Below are 2,500 nucleotides of genomic sequence, written 5' to 3'. Positions count from 1 at the left end.
AGTGAACGTGTGAGCATGAATGAATAAGCATGTGTGAGTGAGTGAGTGCAAGTGAATGAATGTGAGTGGCTGAGTGAGTGAGTACGAGTGAATTAGTGAGCAAGTGAGTGTGAGTGAGTGAGTGAGTGCAAGTGCGTGAGTGGGAGAGTGAGTAAGTGAGTGTGAGTGAGTGAGTGAATGAATGAGTGTGAGTGAGAGTAGATGAATGGGCGTGAGTGGGTGAGTGAGAATAAGTGAATGAGTGTGAGTGAGTGAGTGAGTGAGTGAGTGAGTGAGTGAGTGAGTGAGTGAGTGAGTGAGTGAGTGAGTGAGTGAGTGAGTGAGTGAGAGAGTGTGAGTAAGTGAATGAATGAGAGAGAGAGAGAGAGAGAGAGAGAGAGAGAGAGAGAGAGAGAGAGAGAGAGAGAGAGAGAGAGAGAGAGAGAGAGAGAGAGAGAGAGAGAGAGAGAGAGGTAACATTCATAGTCTAAAGTTTTTAGATGTCGTATATTATTGACATATTTTAACTCATCCCTTAGTTTCCATTTATGATTATCTTTGGCTAAAACTCTTGATAGCTTCAAATATCTGCATCCATATCCATGGCCTAAATTTTCTGCTTCCATATTTGCATTCGCATATATATCCATACATCTGTTGAAGTTGAAAAATTGACATCCTGTCAACCTGTAACTTTTGTTATTATTACTATTATTGCTCTTTTCTTTAGTACTGATATTACTTTCACTACCTTTGTTGTTAAAGATTATGATTATAAAATTGTAAGCCCAAAGAAATTGTTCAATTCAGTTGGGCTAATTTTCTATTATTTTCGTTCACACAGGTGGGTAAAGAGAGAGAAAATTCTGTAATAAATTTTCCTGTATTTTTGCAGTGTACATTGTGTGTCCGACAGACAAAAAGTTTCAAGTATTGTTCTCCATCACTTTGAAAAACAGGAGAAGGAAGGTCATGGTTTTTATGAGAGACGACAAAGAAGTTGAATTTTATGGCTATCTGTTCTTCAAGCTTGGGTTGCCAGTTCTCTATTTACGCGTAAGTCGCTACTGTGGTAATTCTTATATCCTGGAATTTTGTTTTTGTTTGGCAATGCAGAAATTATTAGTTGAGTGGATTGTCTGTGGGAAGTTCCATAATGAGCCCGTAAAGATCCGACTCTTCAGAAAGAATAATGATTTCTGTTATTCATCTCGAATATGATGTAGATAATAATTATTGAAATGAGATTGGCCGGACTGATAGAAAAGGAAGTTGTGCTTCTTCCGCAAAATCAAAGAATTAACTAAGCTGTAAGGGGCAGAACACACTGACACATTCAGATTTTTTATAAATTTGTAGAAAGACATGATACAATCTCACTGCAATATCTGCCAATCAAATGAATAAGAAAAAATAATAATAAATTTCAGTGTCCAACTTGGCTAATTTTGGAAAACAAACACACACACACACACACACACACACACACACACACACACACACACACACACACACACACACACACACACACACACACACACACACACTGTATATATGATAATAATAATAAAATAAAAAAAGGAAACCAGATTACTCTTCCCCCAGTATATATGAAATGATTTTAATTTGTGGAAAAACATAATTTGTAAGGCATTTTGATTCCTCATAAAATGCTACAAGCAGTTCACAGATTGGTCGAGTGGTCTAGTCTGCCATTGTACTAGGGTGAAAAGAATAAGATTTGAGGAAATGGACCTCAGAATTTGTACACTTTTTTTTTTTTTTTTTTTTAAATTTCCAATTTCATTTCAACTTTACAAATACTAGTATTATGTACCACAGCAAAATTGTCTCGAGGACTTCAGTATATGTTTGTAGTGCCATCTCGAATATGATGCAGATAATAGTTATGGAAGGTACTAAGTCCTCCTGCAAAACATTTTCAAGTTATATATATCAGCCAAACTCCATTCACCTTTTTTGCAATTACCCTATTCATGATTATACATCAGATGCATGCATGCATGCACGCATCATATAGACATTCATCCATTCATCATTAATGCCTGTTTTCTCTTTGTCCTTGGCCAGGAATCACAAGATGAATATAAACAAAAGAAAAGTATATTTATGTTCAAGAATACCAAATTCGGGATCATGTTGTGCACGACTGATATCGTCAAGGGACACTTCTTTTCCAGAGTGGATTTAGTCATACAGTATGACCCTCCCAACACCGTCAGGTATGTATTTGTATGACATCATTGAATCGGTAAGGTGTGAATCAGTTAGACTTTCTCCATGATCAATTTACAGCACAAAAGGCAATCTAATTTTCAGGTACAAATCAACCGCCTATTTGTAGGAATAGAGTGACTTTTATACTAGTGCATTTCTTTATTGTAGATAAAAAATGGAAAAAAAAATTACTGTAAGATAGTCCATATTATTAAATTACTCCCTTTTTGTTTAGGGAGTACTGTGAGCGCATTGGCAGAGTAAGCCGAGCACCGGATAGCTC

The 2,500-nt window shown here is 36.4% G+C and overlaps 1 protein-coding gene across 2 annotated transcripts in view; it reads left to right on the top strand.

The window, feature by feature from the left end:
• Window positions 1–2,500, top strand: part of LOC125025700 (ATP-dependent RNA helicase has1-like) — a 10,389-nt gene that overhangs the window by 6,384 nt on the left and 1,505 nt on the right. For both annotated transcript variants that reach the window (XM_047613820.1, XM_047613821.1), the window contains exons 7-9: window positions 875–1,035; window positions 2,071–2,222; window positions 2,453–2,500. The exon at window positions 2,453–2,500 is cut by the window's right edge and continues 118 nt beyond it. In XM_047613820.1, the coding sequence (XP_047469776.1) occupies window positions 875–1,035; window positions 2,071–2,222; window positions 2,453–2,500 (361 nt within the window). The remainder of the gene's footprint in view (window positions 1–874; window positions 1,036–2,070; window positions 2,223–2,452) is intronic.

The sequence above is a fragment of the Penaeus chinensis genome, chromosome 5, assembly GCF_019202785.1.
Source record: "Penaeus chinensis breed Huanghai No. 1 chromosome 5, ASM1920278v2, whole genome shotgun sequence".
Taxonomy (NCBI): Eukaryota; Metazoa; Arthropoda; class Malacostraca; order Decapoda; family Penaeidae; genus Penaeus; species Penaeus chinensis.
This window is presented reverse-complemented; position numbering and strand designations above follow the sequence as displayed.